This window comes from Neomonachus schauinslandi, chromosome 3 (assembly GCF_002201575.2).
Source record: "Neomonachus schauinslandi chromosome 3, ASM220157v2, whole genome shotgun sequence".
Lineage (NCBI taxonomy): Eukaryota > Metazoa > Chordata > Mammalia > Carnivora > Phocidae > Neomonachus > Neomonachus schauinslandi.
Genome location: NC_058405.1, coordinates 69,374,951 through 69,396,655, shown reverse-complemented (window position 1 = coordinate 69,396,655; position 21,705 = coordinate 69,374,951). Strand labels below are relative to the sequence as shown.

General features: G+C 39.8%; 1 protein-coding gene across 1 annotated transcript in view; it reads left to right on the top strand.

Moving 5' to 3' along the window:
* The window catches only part of FRY (FRY microtubule binding protein), a 259,681-nt gene that overhangs the window by 176,339 nt on the left and 61,637 nt on the right, over positions 1-21,705 (top strand). The window contains exons 35-41 of the mRNA XM_044913570.1: positions 1,321-1,411; positions 7,124-7,206; positions 12,905-13,055; positions 13,577-13,680; positions 14,444-14,629; positions 17,071-17,269; positions 18,754-18,875. Of these exons, the coding sequence (XP_044769505.1) occupies positions 1,321-1,411; positions 7,124-7,206; positions 12,905-13,055; positions 13,577-13,680; positions 14,444-14,629; positions 17,071-17,269; positions 18,754-18,875 (936 nt within the window). The remainder of the gene's footprint in view (positions 1-1,320; positions 1,412-7,123; positions 7,207-12,904; positions 13,056-13,576; positions 13,681-14,443; positions 14,630-17,070; positions 17,270-18,753; positions 18,876-21,705) is intronic.

Sequence of the window (21,705 nt, the reverse complement as noted above, 5' to 3'; positions counted from 1 at the left end):
AACCCTCAGTTTGTTTCCTGAGATTAAGAATTCCTCATATCAGTGAGGTCATATGATACATGTCTTTCTCTGTTTGACTTATTTCGCTCAGCATAATACCCTCCAGTTCCATCCACGTTGTTGCAAATGGCAAGATCTCATTCCTTTTGATGGCTGCATAATATTCCATTGTATATATATACCACTTCTTCTTTATCCATTCATCTGTCGATGGACATCTTGGCTCTTTCCACAGTTTGGCTATTGTGGACATTGCTGCTATAAACATCGGGGTGCACGTACCCTTTCAGATCCCTACTTTTGTATCTTTGGGGTAAATACCCAGTAGTGCAATTGCTGGATCATATGGTAGCTCTATTTTCAACTTTTTGAGGAACCTCCATACTGTTTTCCAGAGTGGCTGCACCAGCTTGCATTCCCACCAACAGTGTAGGAGGGTTCCCCTTTCTCCACATCCCCGCCAACATCTGTCGTTTCCTGACTTGTTAATTTTAGCCACAGAATAGCTGAGACTCTTGAAGGGCCTTATCGGTTTAATGAAATCATTTTGTAAAGGTGACCATCAGTCAGTGACCCAGTATTGGTAAGCCATGGAGCTTTGTACTTTAGGCTGATCCCTGGCAGGGCACGGCAGTCATTTAGGAATCTCATTTCTGGACCCTCCTTCTATATCTATGCAATTTTCTTGGTTAATAATCTCCCAGAGTTAATGAAAATGCCCCTCAACAGTATTATCACTTTCAATAAATTGGCTTCTCAGCATCATTTTATGAAATAGATAACATCCTCCTCAAGTTCCTTGAAGCCGGCTTCCCTTTGATTTTCCTAATACCATAACTGCCTTCAAATCTCTCTCCTCCCCTGGTCTCTTATGCCGTCTATTTGCCCTGCACCTACTGCCAGAGCATGTTCTTGAAGAGCAGCAGTATACTGCCCAGGGATCAGAAGCTCTAGGTACTTGGATTTGCTTCACTAACATTAGTTTAATAACTCCTGGACCCAGAAATACTAAAGCATCTAGCAGCAGGGTCAGCCATTGTAAATAAGCTCATTACCTAAGTGGTCAGGAAGGAAGTGTTTCAGGAATGTTGTAGCTGCACTTTATAAGAGAGTTGAGGAATTTGGTTTGACCATAACAGATGTCTGGGATTCTCCCATTTCAGTGGTGTGGGCTTGGAAGTTTGTTTAGAATGTCTGAGATTGTATAGAAGATGTAAGGAATCTTTCAAACATGAGATTTTATAAGAAATCCTTCACTGTAATTACTTGAGACCCGGGCTTAACCCTTCCCCCTACATTTTTTTCTAATCCTACCTCCAGGAACCACCTCCAGCAGCAACACAGTGGTTGCCGGCCAAGACAGTTTCCCAGACGCCGAGGAGAGCAAGATATTGAAAGAATCTGATGAGAGGTTGGTGCACAAATTTGGCTTAATGTCCAGTAAAACTTTCAGCAATAGTCTATACAAAGGCATCAGTAAGAGTTTGTGGTGTTTCATAAATTACACACACACACACACACACACACACATTCTTCTTTGCTTTTAGAAACACAAACTGACTCTGATTCTGCTCTGTATATCCCTAAAGATAATGATTTCTCCCTGAGAAAAGCCAGAGAAAAGAAAGATTAAGAGGGATGTCATTCTGGTGGCTGAATCCCACTTACCGCAGGGCTTACTAAAAACCACTGGTGGTTCTGCTAGTGGGCACAGACCATCTGGAATTAGAGGGAATTTCCATGTGAAATTTTCAGATCTGGCTGTGGAATGATTACTTAGAGATTGAGCAGTTGTCTTGAGGTGAGTCCTATGAAACGTCATCATTTTTGTTCTGTCTTTACATGGTCAAATTTGGTTAACCAACAACATTGCCTTTTCCTGCTAAAAGAAGCCTCTAGTCCCTTCACATTAGCTCTTTAATGGTATTTCTCTTGCCCCTTTACATTGTCCAGATGCTACTCATAAATAAATAAAATCTGCATCACTATTTCCTGTAGTTAATTGTGAAGAAAGAGCAGAGAAACAAACAAAAAGAAATAAATAGGACTCAAATTAAAAAATAAAAATTAGATGGGGGGCCTGGGTGGTTCAGTTGGTTAAGCATCCAACCCTTGATTTCGGCTCAGGTCATGACCTCAGGGTCCCGAGATCGAGCCCTGTGTTCAGCCCCGTGCTCAGCAGAGAGTCTGCTTAAGGATTCTCTCTTCCTCTCCCTCTGCCTCTCTCCCCACTTGTGCCCTAAATAAATAAATTAATTAATTATATATATATATATATAAAATCTTTAAAAAATAAAAACCAGAATGATTCTCATGGTGTCGAAAACTCCTTAGGCTGACAATTTTCTAGTGAAAACTCCCGAGGAGCTGTTTCACTTAAGAAATTAGTAACAAGGATGAGACTCCATTCATAATGGAGAAAATTCAATAGATCAACTAATTGAAATAATTCACTCAACCCATAATGCTTCCAGATGCTTCGTGACCGTCCTCAGGATTTCATCCTGTGCAGGAGAATATGGCGGGGGCTGCAGGTGGATGGGTATCTGACATAAGACGGACTGCCTCTGGAGTTCTGAAGGCTCATTTCCAGTTCGGGCCCTTATCAGGTTCCCCAGTACCTTCATTCCTGGGTTGCTACACTGCCTTTAGGCAGATGCTCATCCACATGAGCCTTCCTTCAGGTTAAAAGCCCAAACCCAGTGGATCATGATCATAGACCTCACCCAATACAGATCTCTAACAGAGGCATTTCTTTCATTCTTGGAAATGAGTAAAGGTTTTCATACTCCATACATCAGTGACAATACAAGATGATTAATTAACATGGTTTTAATCTGTATTTGTTAGTACCTTCTTTGGAAACTTCCTTATGGTAAATAATGACATTATGTCTCTAAAGATATTTCTACTTTCTAGTTGGAGTGTAACATTCTTTATCATTTGTTGTCTAGACTGAATTTTCCAATCTTAATTTTATTTAGGGTAGAAAGGTGATGAATGTCTGTATATTAACATCTCACTTACAAAGGCCCCTTTGGGACCAGAGTCCTGAGTGTCCTACCCAAGTTTTTAGTGGTGGCCCTTGAAATTAAGAGGTTAACCTCTAATATCATCTCTAATATCAAGACCAGAGAACACCTCTAATAGAGGCTTTCTTGTTTAACTCTTGCTGTCCTCCTCTCTCACTGTATCTCTGTTGGCCATTGGAAAGCTTGATGCAGTTATGTACCCACACTTTTTATACATATGCATATATATCTGGTTCTTTCATAACAGCTATATCTATTTATCTATAGCTTTATTGGCCAATTTATATATATTCATATGTATATAACCATATATATACTAATATTCTATCCCAAAGGATACCATTATTCCCTTGATCCTGTACTCCATCTGCACGATTTCTCTAATACATTCTCTTTTTTCTGTGAAAGTAGACTGTGCCCTCAGCCTAAAATACCTTATTTCTCTTGAATCTACTTATTACCCTTCCTTTCTTGTAGACTCTGTCATGTTGATTTATAGGTACTGGTACACATGCTTGTCTCAACCACTAGATTTTCATTCTTGGAAAACAGAGACCACATATCTCGCATACATATTGCTATCCTTAATGATTAGCCTACTATGCTATACACAGTAGGAATTCTTTAATGTTTATTCAGTATGTGAATAAAAATGGGGGAAATCTGACAGCCCCAGAGATAAGCTGTCCAAACCATCTGGCCCCTTTCTCCCTCCCTCTTGCTAACCCCATTACAGAAGATAGTTACTTTACAGTCCTTGTGAACAGCCTATTCTTTATAGTTCTTTAAAGTCCTTGTAGACAAAGAGTCTACAAATAACAGTTGGTCAGAAATACTGACCAGACTACTGTGTTACCCAACTCCTAGGGGGTACTAGTCACCAAAATACATTATTGGGCTCCAGGGGGCGCCATGGAGTTGTGTAAAGAAGCAGGCCTGATGCCATGTTTTTTCCAGCTAGATTAATGGCCCTTTGATGTACTTTGGTAATATTTAGTACTATAATATCTATTAACAAAAAGTTCAGATAGGTTATGGTATCATTAAAACAAGGGTAAAGGAATAAGAGCCAAGCTAAGAGGAGAGTAAGATAGTTTTGTTTAAAGTCCTCAAGTCTTCACTAAGGAAAACTACTAAAAGTTAGTATTAACCTAAACCTGAATTCTTCAAGAGCCAAAGTAAAAAAAGAAGAATACAGTGAATTTTATAACTTTCAGCGTGTAAAAATAAAAACTATTCATGGAAGCTACTAACAGAAACTACCCTAAATTCCTATTATTTTTTTAAAAGATTTTATTTATATATTTGAGAGAGCATGAGCGTGGGGGGGAGGGGCAGAGGGAGAGGGAGAAGCAGACTCCCCACTGAGTAGGGAGCCCGATGATGTGGGGCTTGATCCCAGGACCCTGAGATCATGACCTGAGCCGAAGGCAGACGCTTAACTGACAGAGCCACCCAGGCACCCCGAAACCATCCTAAATTCAAAGAAGGATTTATCGTGTAGGGTTTTTTTATTAAACAACAAAGTGAACACATTTTTTATTAAAATAGCTGTTTGTAGCAGTTTGTAAAATATGCAGAACCAAACTACGTAAGTATTTTTAATACATCAACCCTTAAGAAATACTTATTTGATAAATTTATAGGTTCCATGAAAGGATTTTTTTTTCATAGGGAGCCAAAGCAATAAGCTTCAAATGTATGAATTTCTGGTAATCTCGCTTGATACAGAGATAGAAATTAATAATCTACAAAAAGTTGCCTAAGTATTACTTTGAGCTAAATCAGCAAGTTAAAATTTAGAGAAACATTTTGTCCTTCTAGTTTTTCTCTTATCAGAGTGATACTCATGATATATTTCTTAAGACATGTACCTTTGATATTAAAAAGCTATTTAGTCTACTTAATCATTGAAATTCCTCTAAAACCCAGACCCAAAATTGTTTTCTTCGAGCCAGGAAAGCAAAGGAAAATAATAGATTTTAGGAGCCAGTTTTTACTTTTTTGTTGTTGTTGTTGCCAAGCTTGTACTTCGCTACACTGTGGTTTTGATCTTCTCCAGAGTAAAGAGAACAGTCTGGAAGGGGCTTGCTCCTCATGTTCGTCTTGGCTTCATAACCTCTGCCTAACTCTCCTTTAGATGTATCTCAAGGGAAAAGAGAAGGATTGTCATCCTTTCTATAATTCTTTCCTGCCTGGCCCCTCCAGAGCGTGATTAGAAAGCCAGCACATACTGTATATGGTTCATGAGCTCTCTGTCCCACGGAAGTCTCCAGATGTGGAATTCTTTCATCCCCCTGATTATATGCCTTGCTGAATGAGGTCTGGGCTCTACCTATGCTGTTTTTAACTTTGCATTTGTCAGCACAAATATGATTAAAGAACATCTTCAGAAGGTAATGGGTTTGTCACTTTTCTAATTTCGTAAGTTCAGTCTGATGTAGACAGACTGAGCAGATGTCCTAACTGTTCTGTTTTATGGATGCACGAAGCAGTAGCCCAAAAGATATGACAATAATGCTTGAAATACAGTGTTATGGGTGCCTGGGTGGCTCAGTCGTTAAGCGTCTGCCTTTGGCTCAGGTCATGATCCCAGGATCCTGGGATCGAGCCCCGCATCGGGCTCCCTGCTCAGCAGGAAGCCTGCTTCTCCCTCTCCCACTCCCCCTGCTTGTATTCCCTCGCTGTCTCTCTCTCTCTCTGTCAAATAAATAAATAAAATCTTAAAAAAAAAAGATACAGAGTTATTAGGGAAAGATGGCTGTGTTAGGAGAAAGAAAAAGCTGCAGCCAACATCAAAGAGGTGAATAAAACCAAATTCATTAGAGTCTGTTACATTTCTGTGTTCAGCAAATCTAAATCACTGATGTCCCGAGATTATACACCCGGGACAAGGTAGGGGTCTTAGTGGCACATTCAGTACTTTTTCCTAAAGCATCTCTTTTTCTCCCTACGCTGGAGGACAGCAGTAGCCCTGCATTCCCCAGTGTTCTAGAGGGATTGTCAGTTAAGGAAGAACACCTGTCAGTAATGAAGGGGAACACACCTGCTCCGGTTTGAATTTTCCAGATATTTCTACATAGCCTTAGTTCTTTGCTTTGACTGCATATATATTAAGTAGATAAAACCTGTACCATTTTATATAAAATAAATATAAAGTGTTATCACTTCCCTTTAGCCACCCTGTTGCCGTACATGTAGGCCTTTGGATGACAAAAATACTATTGATTTGAAAGCCTTTGGTGCCCTGAAGAGAGAAGGCAAGGCATTCTAGAAATTCAAGGTAGAAATATAATAACTAATCCCTTATACTTGGATGTCTCACAGTTTGGTGCATTATTTCTTTTTGATTCCCACAACAACCCCAGTGAAATAAATGGTGAAGTATTATTCTTATTCCTTTTTGGCAGCTGTGGACATAGAGTCCCCAAGGAAATACAGGACTTGGCCAAGGTCACAGAACTAGTGAGTGAGAGCTCAGTCCTAAAATCACCTGTTCACCTGCTCAGAGGCGGCATGGTTCTCAAAGCATCCTCCTCCTGCCACCTTTCTGTGGTTGACACTGGACAAGTCGTATAACCTTACTCAGCCCGTTTCCACACCCAGGACCTTTTCCTGAAAACCTTCAGATCATTTTAAGGGAAACTGTAAAGCTGATAAAACCCAAGATTTATTATGAAACCATTTTTGCATATTCCCAATTCTATCTACTTTGACTTAATCAATAATTATTTATTGACCACCTACCACCTACCTTATGCCAGGCTCCCATGTGAATAAGGGATTCAAATTATTCAGTGTCATATCTATTTTCTTTCTAAACAGATGTTATTTTCGGGCTCAATCCAAATATTAGCCTTAAAATATTTAGCTTATGAAGGCTTAAACTTGTGCTTCTGAGCAAGGGTGACCACTGGCCCTCTCAAGGAAAACAAAATGCTTGAAGTACAATTTTTACAGTATTCCTTTAGGAAAAGCATCATTGGAACTCACTGCCAAAAACTCAACCACTAAGTAATAGTATGTGTTTATGAGTAACAGCACATACACACACATGTCAGTGTTTCCAATGGTTGTTCTTGTATTTGAAGGTTTAGTAATGTCATCAGAGCCCACACCCGCCTAGAGTCAAGATACAGCAATAGCTCTGGAGGATCATATGATGAAGATAAAAGTAAGTACCAGCAGGTTGTTCAGATGGAATACAGGTGGTTGGGGAGTGGAAAGTGAACATTTTGATTATTCCTGTTCTAATTACTAAAAAGAGACCCATAAATACTAAGTAACTACGTAATCCAACTATGCAGGTGAGCATAGAGTCAGCATCTTAACAGTAAAAAGAAGCCATGCAATGGACAAATCAAAATTAGAAAACTTCAAACTACTGCCCAAATCCATATTTTTATATTCTTGGCATTTTTCCTTGGCAATGCAGCTGGGGAAGGCCTAGTCAGAAATTGTCCCATTAGAGAACAAATGTTGCAGTTCAGTTTTTCGACCTCTCTTAAGAGTGGATTTGACCTTTAAGCTCTGTGAGTCAGCTTGCCCAGGGTAGGATGTGTTTTCACATTGAATTTCTCAAGGGCATAGTGTCAGTAGCCCAAGTGAAAACCTCACTAAACGGGGAGATAAAACTGTCACAGGAATTTCTCTGTACCCTGGGAAGGTGGGAACACCAAAAAGGTCAATGCATTCATTTACTTTGTTTAAGCCCTGAACAGCTTCTGTGGATACTGAGCAGGTAAAGGGTATCACTTGGTCACAAGTTGCAGAAATTCTGGAACCAAAGAACACTCCCTGTGACATTTCGGTATGCTGAGGAAATCAGTAAACCATCTGGTGGGATTTATTTGTCTCATTTGGTGGAAATTGTAAATATGATGGTATTTCATGAGTTAGGTTCATTTGTCAATGCATAGGGCCTTTGTAGCTGTTGTTCTGATTTGTTTTGTTTTTACGGAAAATGTGCAGAATGGGTAAGAGCTACGTAGTTGTAATGACACCGTATTTCAGCTGCCCTGACTCTGCTTCTTAATGCACAGACAGGCAATTCTCCAGCCCTGAAAATACCAATGGAAAGGATGTCTAGAATCTGTATATAATTGCCATACTCTAACATAGGTTGTTTCACCTATATGCCTATATAACTTGTTACTAGTACTATCAATCTGAAGTAAAATAAAGCTCTTTGTATTTTCTCTTCTTTCTGTGCCCCATCAGGGGACCATACCATCCAAACACTGAATATTTGAAATCTCAGGGGCACTGACCATCAGTTTTAGATGGGACTAGATTCTATAGATGAGGAGAGTAGTCGTTGAGAAATGGAGAGTTGTTGATTCAAGAAAAGTCTGGTTGCTATGCAACAGTAACTCAGAATTGGAGGACAAAAAAAAAATGGCATCATGAAAAGGTGAAGTAGTCAAATCCTACCCTCCCCCCCCCCGCCAAAATGTGACAAGCATAACAAAACATAACATTCTAGGGGTGCCTGGGTGGCTCAGTCGTTTAAGCATCTGCCTGTGGCTCAGGTCATGATCCCGTAGTCCTGGGATGGAGCCCCACATCGGACTCTCTGCTCAGCGGGGAGTCTGTTTCTCCCTCTCCCTCTGCTGCTCTCCCTGCTCATTCTCTCTCTTTAACAAAACAAAACAAAACAAAACTCTATGACTGTGGATTTTACATCAGGAATATTGCTGTCTTTGCCAATTGATTCCTTTAAAGTGTATCTCTTTGCTCTGGGTCTAGAACATAGAATTTGGTAGAAATGCTATAATAAAACCACCTGGGTGGCTCAGTTGGTTAAGTGGCTGCCTTCAGTTCAGGTCATGATCCCAGGGTTCTGGGATCGAGCCCCGTGTCTGGCTCCTTGCTCAGTGGGAAGCCTGCTTCTCCCTCTGCCCCTGATTGTGCTCTCTCTCTCACTATCTCTCTCTGTGTGTCAAATAAATAAATAAATTCTTTAAAAAAAAAAAGAAAATACATATATAGTGAATTTCAGAAGATAATTATAGTAAAATGAGATAATTGTGTCATTACAGAAACTCACATCACTGGCTTTAGGGACAAAAAGAAAAAGTAATGGAAGTATTTGTGAAGAGGAAAAAAAACTATAGTGAATAGTTGTGAAAGGCATAAAAAGAAATCTAATGTTATCATCATGGCATCTATTTCACCTAGAAATGTTGTTTTATAAACTTGTTGTGCCAGCATAAAATAAACAGCATTTTAATGGGAAAATTTTGGTACAGAATTTGAATCCAGTTGAGTCGTGTATCAATAATATCCTTTACATGGTTGTAGTTATTGACCAGAGAAGTTCCAGTTCATAGCATGTCATTTGGGGACTGAGAGCTTATATTTTAAATTATTAATTGTAAGGGAAAATGAAATCATATTACTCAAACCATATTCTCATCACAGAAAAACCCAGAAAATACATACTAAGATCGTTTTCTAGGTGTTTAAGTAATAGAAGTTAACTCTGGGTGTCTGGAGGAGGCAGCACATCTAATAGGGCACAGATCCCCTTAGGACTTTGGTAACTGGGTCTTCCCTGATATATTTTTGGTTCTAGCTACACAAGGATGGAAATGGTCTATGCCATAAGAAAAGCAAAGATTGGTAGGCTCAGTTCCAAAACCGTATGGCCACACTTCTGGTGTATGTGAAGGGTGATTATTTTTCTCCCTGAATTCCTGAGAGGATCATTAGAGATAGAAAGAGTAGGAAGGAATCAGGAGAGACCTAGTGCCCCAGGGCTTCGTAATCTGGGTTTATTACCCAAATGGAAGGACTGTGTGCAGCCTCTTGAGAGTATTTTTCTATTATTAAAATAAAAAAAAAAACCTTGAGTAAAATGGACAAAAAACAGATTTAGACCCAGATCTATAAAAATCTTCCTACCAATATGATGTAAGCTTTTTTAGGACTACTTAAAATATCTGGATTATTCTCCAAGGCCATATGCTAGTGTATTTAACCCTATAATATAGATAGAACTAGTTGAGCTGGATCGCAGCTGAGTCCTAGTGATTTAGCCCTAACTGTAGAAAACCAGTTTCAGGCCCACTTATTCCTAATCCAATCGCTAAAAATCCAGCGCATTTTTGCTGATCAGATATGTATCTGAGAACATAATTGAAACAAAGAAAAATATATCCTTTCCCTAACAGAAATCTCACAAGTTTCTCTTTTTCTTAGTTCTTTGATATTCTTCCCATTTCTGCTCTCCTTTTAAGCTTTATTATAGAGTAGCTGATTACTTAGAAGTACATTTTGCAATTAGCTTATCCTAGATAGTTACTCAAAACGTTAATTTGCTGGAAGTGGAACATTCTGTAGGTAATTTACTGGGAGGTCTGAGACGAGGAACTGTCACACATGCTTTACATTTTTTTCTGGGCTAAAACTGTTGTGGCCAAGCTTCATGGCATAGAATTTAGAGGGTTCCAGTTGCTCGATTTTTGGTGTGTTAGTAAGACCTAACAGTTGCTTTCTGAGCAAATCCTGACCTTGCCCCTGGAAAACTCCCTTCCCTGACATCCCAGAAGAGGGCTGTGTCCTCATGCCCGCCCTTGCTGTAAGCCTCAGTCTTCACAATGGATAGACACCCCCTCCACTGGTTCTGCTGACCACTAAGGACAGCGTTCTACACGGGACCAGGAACCTTGAATCTGTTACCTCTCACTGCCTTTCAAGAGTGCAGCCAAGGGCGCCTGGGTGACTCAGTTGGTTAAGCGACTGCCTTCGGCTCAGGTCATGATCCTGGAGTCCCTGGATCGAGTCCCGCATCGGGCTCCCTGCTCGGCGGGGAGCCTGCTTCTCCCTCTGACCCTCCCCCACTCATGTACTCTCTCTCTCTCTCTCTCTCATTCTCGCTCTCTCAAATAAATAAATAAATCTTTAAAAAAAAAAAAAGAGTGCAGCCAAGAAAATCTACATATGGTAGAAATTACCTAAAGATGATCTAATATATCCTTCTTCTTAATACACTAAAACCTATCCCAGGATTGAGCCAGCTTGTCGAAGCCATGTGCCTGGCTCATATCATGTGGCCCCCAGTGGACCTGCTTGTCTTTGAATGCCACTGACCTCTACTGAGAGCATTCTAAAAGGAGCTCCATGCTGAGTCTGGCTAGAGGTTTATCAACTTTGTTGATCTTTTCAAAGAACCAGCTCCTGGTTTCACTGATGTGTTCTGTTGTTTTTTTAGTTTCTGTATCATTTATTTCTGCTCTGATTTTATTATTTCCTTCCTTCTGCTGGATTGGGGCTTGTTCTTTTTCCAGCTCCTTTAAGTGTAAGGTTAAGTTATTTGGAAACTCATTGCTGTGTCTACTTTAAAGATATTGTTGAGGAAGTTCATTAATTCAAAAACTATTTGTTGATTCCCTACTACATGTCAGATACTGTTCGAGGTACTAGGGAAACAACAAGGAACAAAATAAAGTCTCTGCTATTGTGGAGCTTATATGAGAGTCAAAAGAGGTACTGTGTGCCGATGAATGGATGATCTGTTCCAGGAAGGAAAACTAAAGCAGAGTGAGAGGATAGAAAGTGATTGGGGGTGGGGGTAGATTTTAAATAGAGTGATCCTGGAAATCCTCTACAATAAATTGATACTTGGGCAGAGACCCGTGTGAGGTAAAGGAGCCATGGGCCCTCCGGTAAAGAGCACTGCAGCCAAAGGGAATGCTAGATGTGAAGGCCCTGAAGCTGGACAGTGTCTCGTGTGATCACAGAACAGCAAGAAAGCCAGAATGACTGGGGTGGTGTGAGCAAGGAGGATGGTAGTAGGAGATAAGCCAAGAGAGTAATAGCAGGAAGACCTTGTGAGGCCTTAAAGGCCATGGTGTGGAGTTTGGACTTCATTTTGAGTGGAAAGGGGAGCCACTGGAGAGTGTCAAGCAGAGAGAGAGAGACGTGGATGAACTTCTGTTTTAAAAGGATTACTCTGGCTGCTCTGTGGAAGACAGACAGTAGAGGGGCAAGGATGAAAGTAGGGAGGCCATTGCAGGCTCCATGTGAGAGAGTGTGGTGACTTACACTGGCAGTGATGGAGATGGGGAAAAGTGGTCTTATTCTGGATATGTTTTGAAGGTAGAGCTCACTGAATATGGTGCCAGGTTGCCTAACCTCTGTTTCCCCTCTGTAAAGTAGGGGTAAGAGATACCTATTATTGGGCTATTAACTTGTGCAATGCAGGGGCGCCTGGGTGGCTCAGTTGGTTGAACATCTGACTTGATTTCGGCTCAGATCGTGATCTTGGGGTTGTGAGATCTAGCCCCACATCGGGCCTCTCCTCCTGCGCCCCCCCAATAAATAAATAAATCTTCTAAAAGAATATGTGCAATGCATAGAACAGTACCTGGTATAAAGGAAGTACTCCCTGTGTTAGCTCCTAATGTTATTATTTTTATTACTATTGTTATCCTCATCATTATTATCATGATTATGAGTTGGATGTGAGATGTAAAAGGTAAATCAGGGATAGCTCTAAGGCTCCTGCCCTGAGCAAAATGGAAATACGGAGTTGCATTTTACTGAAATGGGAAAGATTGGAGAAAGACCAAGTTCTCACAGTGATGAGAATTTGCATGATTTAATGTTTTCTTTTTGCATGTCTGTATTTCCCATTGCTCTGTAATGCATAATTGTATATTAGATTATCAAAAAAATAAAGGGACTAAAAAATCTAATCAAGTGATTCTAACCCATTGATCCTATAATTCATACTCCCCAAATGAGATGGTTAGAAAGTTATTTTTACTAGCCTAAATTTGTAAGATTCTTTCTATAAACACCGAGTAGGGAAAACAAAAATCATCTCTCCCTAAAAATAACACACGCTTGTCTTTCTCACCCTATAGATGACCCGATTTCTCCCTACACGGGCTGGCTGTTGACTATTACAGAGACCAAACAACCACAGCCCCTCCCCATGCCTTGTACTGGAGGATGCTGGGCCCCCCTGGTTGACTACCTCCCAGAGACCATCACTCCCCGGGGGCCCCTCCATAGGTAAGTAGCATGTGTGGGTAGAGGGAAATGACTGCTTAACTTTGGCTGGACTTTTCCTCCTATGAAGGGAGGGAACTCATTCCAGGTCCCATCAAATGAAATGATCTTTGAAATCAGAGGGACCATGCACGACTTGACTTGTAGCTGTCAGTGTATTTGTAGAGTTTGGTTGAATATTAACCAGTGTTTAAAGCTGCCTTGTAAATCAGAATTTTTCCTTGATGCAATCTGGATATGGATATGCGTTCTGTGATGATTTTTAGGTTGTAATTGTTCCTTCTTCAGCTCTTATTACCGAGTGACTAGTAAGTCTCCCCGTTATGTGATCAACTCAGCCAACATTTCTTCTCTTTATGGAGTTCTGTGCTATGTCAGAAATTAAACTCCATTTCCCTGGAATAATGGTCTTACATAATTCTTCAGCAGGGCTTATGAGTTGTATTTAACTGTGACTTAATGATCTATCAATGTATTTCCATCCTCTTCAGAAGTTACATTAATTTCATCATGTCATTGATTAGGTGCAATATTGCTGTTATTTTTATGACTGAGATGGTGGTGGATCACAGTGTGAGAGAAGATTGGGCTCTTCATCTACCATTATTACTTCATGCTGTCTTCTTAGGTAAGACTGGATCTAAGAGGAATTCTAGCCAATAGGATCAAAAACCTATAGCTGTAATCCAGAGAGCCTTCCTTTTACATTGACATCCTGCTTTCCTCATTTCTGAAAGATTTAGTCTCTTCCATTTTTCATTGCTTCTGTGTGACATCTGCTCTACAATTTCAGTTGATCAGTCATTGTTTAAAATTGCCCTATTACTGCAATATAGAGTGGTACCTTGTTAATGCTATACCTATAAAGATACCCAAAACAAGTGGGGCCTCTTTGAGGGTCTTTGGCTAGATGTGATAAATTTAAAGCCATGAGACACTGTCAGCACATAGAGAAAAAGAACGTAGAGCACAGTCGGCCAAGCACTGAGATTTTAAAAGAGCCAGATTATAGAGCAAAAACGGGGAGAGGAACAAGCCAGGGAGATTCAGAAATTTAGTTAGAGACGAACAAAGTTAGAATCCTTCAGTTAACAGGGAGATCCAGGGAAGAGAACATCCCACAAAGGAGGAATGCTAACCATGTCAAATGCTACTGAGAGGTCAAGAAAAGTCCATCTATCAGCATTTTATGAGAACATTTGATTTGAGGAATAAAGCATTTTATTTTTCCTAAGCCCAACTTCTTTATGTTGGTAACACAAACAATAACAAAGAAAACCGAACATTCTTTTAACATGTTCCTCCCGAGTGACTTGGAATCTTTACTATCCCTGGAATCTAAACGAGCTTAAAACTTGTTTATACTAAGAGATTCCACTGTTTTGTTCCAGGTTTGGACCATTACCGGCCTGAAGTCTTTGAACACAGCAAAAAATTGCTTCTTCACCTCTTGATTGCCCTCTCTTGCAACAGTAATTTTCATGCCATTGCTTCTGTGCTCCTGCAGACTCGAGAGATGGGCGAAGCTAAGACTCTCACAGTTCAGCCAGCTTATCAACCAGAGTATCTCTACACAGGTAATGAAAGGAGTGGCAGAGAGCCTGAGACAGAATCACAAATGCGAAGGTAACTCACGGTGTCAGTGGAGCCCAAATTAACTTCCCTAATGTGATCACCTCCCAACTTTCCAAGCGAGCAAGTAGCAGCACCATAAATATACACCATTCCACCTGATGGTTAACGTGGTTCTCAAAATCCTTCTTCACTATTGAATATTTTCAGATGTCTTTTTCCTTATTATTATGCTTGCTGCTCTCATTAAATATGCTCCTACTGATAACATTGAAAATTAAGATGCCCTTTGGCCAAGAGCATCAGTCTCAAACACTGAAGGATGAGAATGCACAAAACAGTGACCTTCTCCATCACCTTGAGAGCAGGTCATTGCCAGGGTGCCCGATGTATCACTTGTGTACCTTCTAGTTCCCCTGAAGGAATTTTCACTTTATTAAAGTGACTGATTTTTCTGGAAGGCACCATGAGTGGAAGTCTACTGAGAACCATTGCTGTTTTATTTTTTTATTTTATTTTTTTTTTAAGATAAACTTTCTTTTTTTTTTTTTTTAAAGATTTTATTTATTTGAGAGCGAGCGAGAGAGAAACAGCATGAGAGAGGAGAGGGTCAGAGGGAGAAGCAGGCTCCCTGCTGAGCCGGGAGCCCGATGTGGGACTCGATCCCAGGACCCTGGGATCATGACCTGAGCCGAAGGCAGTCGCTTAACCAACTGAGCCACCCAGGCGCCCGAACCATTGCTGTTTTAAAACCAAAATTTTCTTCTTAGAAATGAGAACAGAAAGCATTAGCTGAGTCATGTTTGAGTCAAATTACTCTGCTGTTTCGAGCTATTCATGAAAACTTTCCCAGAAGGGTTGGCCAGCGGTTTTCATTCAGAATCAGAACTTTTAAAATATCTTAAAATGAGAATGAACTAACATTCCTGACTATTTTGTACATTACATTGGCACTGGATATGGTATGGCACTTCATATGTCACCGCATACTTTATTCATAATCTTGAAGAGGATGTGCCTTTTACTCATCACTTGTACTCAGTGCTGTCTTGTCCTTTGACAGACGTTAAGATATTTCTTTGGAAAACAAACATGAAGTCACTAAGTCTGAGATATCAGGACTACTGATCTCAGTTTAAGCCCTTTATTTTAAACCAAGCTACACTTTCTTGAAACTAACCCATCAATAGCCACTCAGAGACATAAAACTCTCTTTACTGTAGATGTTTAATTAAAAGAATCTGAAGACTTCTGGCTGTCCTAATTCCCCACAATAAGGAGGTATTCCATTAAGCACATGGTCTTAGATTGAGAACGTTGTAATGTCCATTAAGTTGTGTATCCCTGAGTGCATCTTATATTCACTATACCACTAGTGTGGCATAAAGTGGAGATTTACAGAACAAAACACAATATACCATAGTCGAGACAAACAACAGATAGCTAAAATGATTGAATCTATAGCATACGTGGAATAGGGGTACGAGGGGTTTGGAACATGTCTCCTCTTCATAAACATTTACTAATACTTACTGAACACCTAGTTTCAACTATGGTTCCTTTTAAATCCAGGCTAAAAACTTGTGTGATTGTGTGATAGAAATTATTGTCTTACTCTTTTATAATAGGAAACTAAGGTACAGAGAAGTTATATAAACTCCCTAAGACTGCACAGTAAACGGCAGGGATGATATTCAGGCCTACGGCTCCTCACTCCTATTTCAGGGTATCTGTCAGATTCTATGGACTTTTTATGATTATTAAGTAGGAGAAAAGGGATGGTTGTGTATATACATTTTCAAACCAACAACACATCCAGAGTTGTAGAATGATAACCAAATATGAGGTGGGAAAAAAAAACATAGTATTTATTTCTACCATATTTCTTTGACTGCCATGCAATATATTTTATTAAAACATATTAATATGCACATAATATTTACAGTTGTAAGTTCATTTACTCAAAACATTATGTATAACTTATCAATTACTAGGTGCTGGTATCCTCAAAAATGGTATCATTTCCCTGATGTAAGTAGTCTAATACCCAGGAATAATTTATGAACAGCACAGATGGGTCCACATATATAGTGGAACTGTTTGTGGGTCTGTGCACATGTGCATGCGTGTGCACATATTTGCATGCACACATGCACACACACGCACACATACACACCCCACTTCTTTTGCAGAAAGCATCGATTCACACACCAGAGTAGAAAACAGCAGGTCACACCCCTATTACCAAAGACACCCTGGCTTACATGGCAGTGCAACTATTCCAGAAGCAAGGAAAGAATATCAGTCTCATTTCATCATAACCACAGCCACAATCAAATGTTTTCTCCAAAACATTTAAATAACTACACACTTCTGTTTGCTCACCTCCTAACCACATGAAGCACCCTGCCTACCACATTCTGCCTTGACCTTCTTGTCCCACCAGGTGGCTTTGACTTCCTGAGAGAGGACCAATCATCCCCAGTGCCAGACTCTGGGCTGAGCTCCAGTTCCACGTCCTCCAGCATCAGTCTGGGGGGCAGCAGCGGGAACCTCCCGCAGATGACCCAGGAAGTGGAGGACACGGACACAACTGCTGAAGCGGATGAGAAGGCAAACAAGCTCATTGAGTTTCTGACGACCAGGTAGTGAGGGGTCAGGAGACAGGGGCCTGTCTTTAGGTTGTTCTTTGGGGGGAAATGTTATCCGTTTAAAACCACACAGATGGAAAAGCGAGCCCTCGGCTTTAGCAAAGCCTTCTTTTCTCTTCAAAATTGCGTCTGCTGGAGTCTGTGCACCAGGTAGATCCTGGCAGAAGTTGTCTAAGATCCCACTGATGGCACACTTGATGGGCAGGAGGTTTCACGGACAAAGACAATGCAGCAGATGGAGACAGGACACAGTAGCGCCCCGCCGTGAGGATGACTTTAATCATCTATTAGAGCTGCCAGGATCTGGGAGTTCTGAGACTTGGCAAAGCACATCGCTCTGGAAACCAAATATATTAGCCGTGGTCAACCCAGGAGCAGCTGCAGAGGGGACCATTGTCTGCTCATCTAATCCAGAGTCAGTGATAAATGGAAGTCAGAAACAATAGGAAGCATGATAGGAAAGGAAGCAAACTGATGATCAAAATCAAGAAAAGCTGCAAGCAATCCTGTTTTTTGTCTTTTGTCTTCTGGTTCTCCTACTGAACAATTTAGCTTGTAAGGCTTCAGAATTTCCAGCATCCCAGGGTCCAGTATTTCTATTAAGAAAACCATGCTGTATGGGGGGAGGAGCTGCTCTCCTTTCTCAGTGCATGAAATCCTGGAAGTCTAGTGTGTATAGATGTTATCTGATACCCACGATTTTTCTTTCTTCCACCAATGTATCAATTAATGCAAAAAATGAGAAAAGCATTTTCTTTCCTCAGTTAATTTCAGAGTATTCTTTGCAGCTCTCAGCTCAATATAGGTTTTAATGAACAGGAAGCTTCAGAAGGGGGCTGATGGTGCCTACAACCAGGGTATCTCAGAGACCTGAATGGTTTGCGGAGAATAAAAGTATGCTCACCACTCAACACTGTCAGTACCACATGTTCACATGTTGGGAAGAGTGTTCTCTGAAATTCTCACATCCGGCTCCATCCTGTTCTTCCTGTTGAAAACCAAGTACATATCAGAGGCTGTATCTTCAATTTGTTTCTACAGTATTTGATAGCCTAATGATATGATCCTGATAAAAGCAATTATCTCTGCAAATCTAAAATGTACAAATAGAGTCTATGTCTAAACCTATATTTTAATTAACATTTTATATCACTTTATTTGACAAACATGTAGCACCTATTATGTGTAAACACTATTCTGGTGAATTGAGAGGTTTTAATTTCGTGAGTAAATTTTGTGAGGTTTTCATTTTGTGAGTAAAACATAAGAAAAAATATACCTCTGTAAATTAACTAGATCTGTTTTGAGTATGCTCTTAAGCTTTACAAGACTGAAATTAACCCCACATTAATCAGTAAAATTTAAAAATCATATGGTGCCCTTGGAGTGTAAATTACAACTGCATACATGGTTTTAAAAATGCAAAATGATTATATTTAAATGGTTATATTTTTAACATTTTGTATGTTTTATTTAAGGGCATTTGGTCCACTTTGGTGCCATGAAGACATCACACCCAAAAATCAAAATTCAAAGAGTGCTGAACAGCTCACTAATTTTCTACGTCATGTTGTATCTGTATTTAAAGACTCCAAATCAGGTACTTTATCCTGTTTCCCCAAATGCCACTTCTAACATTCCATGTAATGGAGCATATTCTTCCCATTATGACACACACTTCATATATATATATAGTTCTGCATATAGCATGTGTGTGTGTGTGTATATATATGTATATATATATATTATATAGTATATATAGTTCTGCATTGAGCATTGATAGCAAAAGAATATTCATTGGGGAGCTTTGAGGTTTATTTCAGATCTGCCTAACTGAATGATTGTTAGTCTTGTATTTTTGCATTATGCTCTATCAAATAATTCCCAAAGGTCACTGTTCTCCTTGCTTCGTTTACCTCACTAGAATTAAACTATGCCCTATAATATTAATTTTATTTAAAGAAGGCCATGACACAACACACATATGAAAAGATGCTCAACATCACTACTCATCAGGTGCAAATCAAAATGACAATGAGATATCACCTTATACCCATCAGAATGACTAGAATCAAAAAGACAAGAAATGACAAGGATGTGGAGAAAAAGGAACCCTCAGGCTCTGTTGGTGGGAATGTAAATTGGTACAGCCGCCATGGAAAACAATATGGAATTTCCTCAAAACATTAAAAATAGAAATATCAAGTGATTCAATAATTTTGTATTGGGCATTTATTCAAAGAAAATGAAAACACTAATTTGAAAAGATACATGCTCTCCTATGTTTATTGTAGCATTATTTGCAATAGCCAAGATAAGGAAGTAACCAAGTGTCCACTCATAGATGAATGGATAAGGAAGACGTGTGTGTGTATGTATAGATGTAGATATATATCCGTTCCATATATATTCCATTACATATAATATACATACTATACATATACATAATAAACATATATAATGGAATATATAATAGAATGTATCCTAATATATACAGCCAAAAAAGGATGAGATTTTTGCCATTTGTGACAACATGGATGTTCCCAGAGGGTATTATGCTAAGTGAAGTAAGTCAGACTGAGAAAAACAAAACAAAACAATATGATTTTACTCATATGTGGAATCTAAAAAAACAGATGAATAAACAAATAAAAGCAGAAGCAAATCTATAAATAAAGAGAACAAACTGATTGTTGCTGGAACAAAGGGAGTAGGGATATGGGCAAAATAGGTAAAGGGGAGTAGGAGGTACAGGCTTCCAGTTATGGAATGAATAAGTCACAGGGAAAAAAGGTACAGCATAGGGAATCTAGTCGATGATATTGTAACAGCGTTGTATGGTGACAGATGGTAGTTACACTTCTGGTGAGCACGGCATAACATATAGAGAAGTTGAATCACTATGTTGTACGCCTGAAACTAGTGTGACATTGTGTGTCAAGTATACTCAAATTTTTAAATTTTACAAAACAAAGAAGGGCATGAGTAGTAAATCTTATTGACTGTATTCAGATTCAGCTGTGAAAAATTGTCAGACTTGAAAACTGGTTAGAAAAAGAATTTTGTGATAAAATGTTAACTTTGAGAGTATTTGCTAGTAATTCCTATGCTAATGATCATTCAATATTCTGAACACAGTATGATTCTTATTTAGACTATAGCCGCATCGTGATGTTTAAGCCCTTAGCTGTATACCATTCAGATTCAACTTGGCCAGGGCCGGTTTGCATGTGAAGTTTAAAGTTGGTTCCCCAGCATGATGCAACAAGTGTCCCTACCTTCTTCCCCCACACCAGGCTGGCCACAGGAAAGATGGCTCCCTGGCTTTCCCAGCTCCTCTGATGATTAGCACACCTCACAGTTCAGAACATTCCAGACTAGTCACATCTCTTCTAGTTATCACAGGGTGCTTTCAAAAAAAAAAAAAAATACTGATAAACTGACAGGAGAAACTCATTTCAGGAATAGGATTCACATTTCTCGTTTTGAGTGTCTCCTTTGGAATATTTTTGAAATATTAAGGCCTCTTACCTCGGTATTTCCCCCACTTAAAAGTCATTTAATAATTGAACATAATCCAAAGGAAGAAATTTATTGTTTGTGTGTGAACCATTAATTTGTCTAAAACCTTAGATTGTATGAAGGTAATAAAAATGAGAAAACACACAAATCCCTTCACTGTTTCCTCAGAGGGTGCTTAGAGGCTGTCTTTCCACATCTTACCCCGGATACTCTTACTCACTACCGTTTCCCTGTACAGCCCTGCTTTGTGCCCGTTTCCACTGTAGCAGGATAAAACGTGTTCCGGGAGACGCTTGTATTAGAGTAGCATAGTGGCTATGACACACAACCCCCAAAGTTCAGAGGCTAACACAGTAGAAGCTTACTTCTAGATCCCATAACAGGTCAGCGTAGATGTTTGTCCAGTGGCCTTCCACATGGCGCTTCACAGACCCTCCGTCCTGTGGCTCTGTCACCCCCATTACTCAGAGGCCTCTCCTCAACCCTCCTTACCCAGCCAGCAGGTGGAGGAAGAGCGTAGGTGGAGGATCACTCAGGAGGGATTTACACCACACCAAGCTCAAACATGGCATCCAAGGTTTCTTCTCACATTCCACTGGCCAGAACTCAGGCCATGAGATCACATCTAGCTGCAGGAAAAGCTGGGAAGTGTAGGGTTGCTGTGTGACACATTAAATAGCCTTTCTTTAAGGACATTGTCATAGCTGCGCTGGGGTTCTGCAATCCTCCTAGCGTCCTTCTAGCCTTCAGGTCCATGGTGATATAAATAACGTTTTAGTTCATCAACAGAGAATCTAACCCCACACATAATAAAATTAAGTAGGAAAATAAAACAAAATGAAGGTAACAAATTCTGTTTTGAAACACCATCCATTGAACGGCCTGTATGGGTTTAATCCTGTGTTTAC